At 39.7% G+C, this 2,227-nt stretch overlaps 1 protein-coding gene across 10 annotated transcripts in view; it reads left to right on the top strand.

Moving 5' to 3' along the window:
• Window positions 1-2,227, top strand: part of LOC107088586 (teneurin-3) — a 471,923-nt gene that overhangs the window by 447,957 nt on the left and 21,739 nt on the right. For all 10 annotated transcript variants that reach the window (XM_015380867.1, XM_015380866.1, XM_015380861.1 and 7 more), the window contains 2 exons: window positions 1,623-1,792; window positions 1,880-2,006. In XM_015380867.1, the coding sequence (XP_015236353.1) occupies window positions 1,623-1,792; window positions 1,880-2,006 (297 nt within the window). The remainder of the gene's footprint in view (window positions 1-1,622; window positions 1,793-1,879; window positions 2,007-2,227) is intronic.

Below are 2,227 nucleotides of genomic sequence, written 5' to 3'. Positions count from 1 at the left end.
ATCTGCTCTGTGCTTCATCCAACTGGCTGCTGACCAGAGTCTCCCTCATCTCCCTTTAATGCACCTCTCTGAATTTAACTGGTGCTAATTCACCAATGAAAGAGTGGCTCGAATGAAGAGGTGAGAGAATGGACCCTTGGACATGTTCCAGCCAGACTCTCTGTTTAATGAAAGACGTCTGTACTGCGGTGATTTGCTGCTTTGTAATGTTTGTCATTGCTTCAAGGATCTATAAGGTGAGGCCAGCAGCAGCTCTGTCTCCATAAATCGGATTTTAACAGCACATCATTTGGACGCTGGTTCAGCCTGGCTCGGTGGTTCAGAGGATGTTTCTGTGTTTTATGGCTCCTGGATCAGAGGTTTATTTTATTTCACAGACATTCAGATGTTTTAAGGACATTATTAGTTAAATTCATTAGCTTCCTCTCACATATATCTTTCTAAAATCTAAACAGGGATTTAGTTTGTTTTTCTTTTAACTATTGATCCATTTGGTCTGCAGAACAAAAAGAAAACATGACTTCATAACAGCTGCCTTAATTAAAATCTGACCTCTCTCCTTGTGTGTTAATTATCTTCACCAAGGAGGTTAGCTGCTTTTTTGCTAGCAGGATTACATTAAAATGTGTTGGTACCTGTCACACAAGGCCAGGTTGATTTTATACTGTTTTTCCTCCTTTAATGGGAAATTAAACTCAGTAAATTTCAATATTTAATGTTATATTAAGTAATGTATTAATGATATATTTCAGGGGTGTAAATCACACCCATCATGGCGATTCGATTCAGTATCGATTTCCTGACCCAACAATTCGATATATATATATGTATATATGTATATATATATATATATATATATATATATATATATTCGATACTTTCGATACTCAAGAATGCATCATCTTGCCTACCTCTTCTTTCACCTCCGCTATCTCCGCCATGTCTGTCTTGCTTACTGTGCATGTGGAAAGAGGGTAGTGGCTAAAGGAAGCGTGGTAGGAAAAAAAAAAACGGAGACACAGAGGAAGTAAAAAAAAAAACATTAATCGATACTCTTGCACTGTCGATATATTGGATCGTCGGCAGGGATTGATGCATCGAACAAAACGATTATTATTTAAACCCCTGGTATATTTGGTGCTCTATAGAGACATTTAATGTTAGATTTATTATTTCTGATCAGGAACCTGTAGCCACTGCTGATTGGTTGAGTAGAAGGTCACATGACACAGGTTTAGCTACATGCTGCATCAGTATGAAAAGCATTTTTAAAAGGATTGATTGCCTTTTCTCTGCTTCTTTTTCTTTGACTGCTTTTGTCTCCTTGAACCCCAGTGGGCCTCAGCAGATGGCCGCTCACACTGAGCCTGGTTCTGCTGGAGGTTACTTCCTGTTCAAAGGGAGTTTTTCCTCTCCACTGTTGCTACAAGCATGCTTAGTGCTTAGGGATTGCTGAAGAGTCAATGAGTCGATGCAATCAGCTGGTTTTCCTTAGATAGAAAACTTTGAATCAATTTTACTGTTTGATCTGGTGAACTGGAAAGTGCCTTGAGATGACATGTGTTGTGCGCTATAGAAATAAACTGAAGTGAATTTGTTCTTTCATCTCCTCTGACATTCAGGTAAATGGAAGGAACTTGCTGTCTGTGGACTACGATCGCACTCTGCGGACGGAGAAGGTTTATGACGACCACAGAAAGTTCCTGTTAAAGATCATCTATGACACCCAGGGTCATCCCACGCTGTGGGTTCCCAGCAGCAAGCTGCTCTCTGTTAACCTGACATACTCCAGGTAAGAGCTGCTGGAGGGGTTACAGGGCGGGTTCCACCGTCCATCAAATGATAACCTGGATTCATGCTATGCGTGTGTGTTTTTCAGCACGGGGAAGGTGACAGGGCTCCAGAGGGGTCCAACCACAGAGAGGTGGGAGTACGACAATCAAGGAAGAATCATTTCTCGAGTCTTTGCTGATGGGAAGATATGGAGCTACACTTACCTGGATAAGGTAACCCTTTCTACGACACTCAGTGAAATAATTCGAAAATCAAAACTTAAAGCCTTTAGTGTTATTGGAATCCAGGACAAAACCTTATTACCTTTGGAACATTAAAAAATATGGATATTATGATGCCAAAAATTAAAGTCATTGTAATAACAAGAAATGCCAACTTGCCCTAAATATGACTAAATATAACTAAAGTGCTTCTATAAGAAATATATAAAAAA

Source organism: Cyprinodon variegatus, unplaced genomic scaffold, assembly GCF_000732505.1.
Source record: "Cyprinodon variegatus isolate N-32 unplaced genomic scaffold, C_variegatus-1.0 Scaffold223, whole genome shotgun sequence".
Lineage (NCBI taxonomy): Eukaryota > Metazoa > Chordata > Actinopteri > Cyprinodontiformes > Cyprinodontidae > Cyprinodon > Cyprinodon variegatus.
The sequence above is the reverse complement of the archived record's forward strand: the minus strand, read 5'-3'. Positions and strand labels throughout refer to the sequence as shown.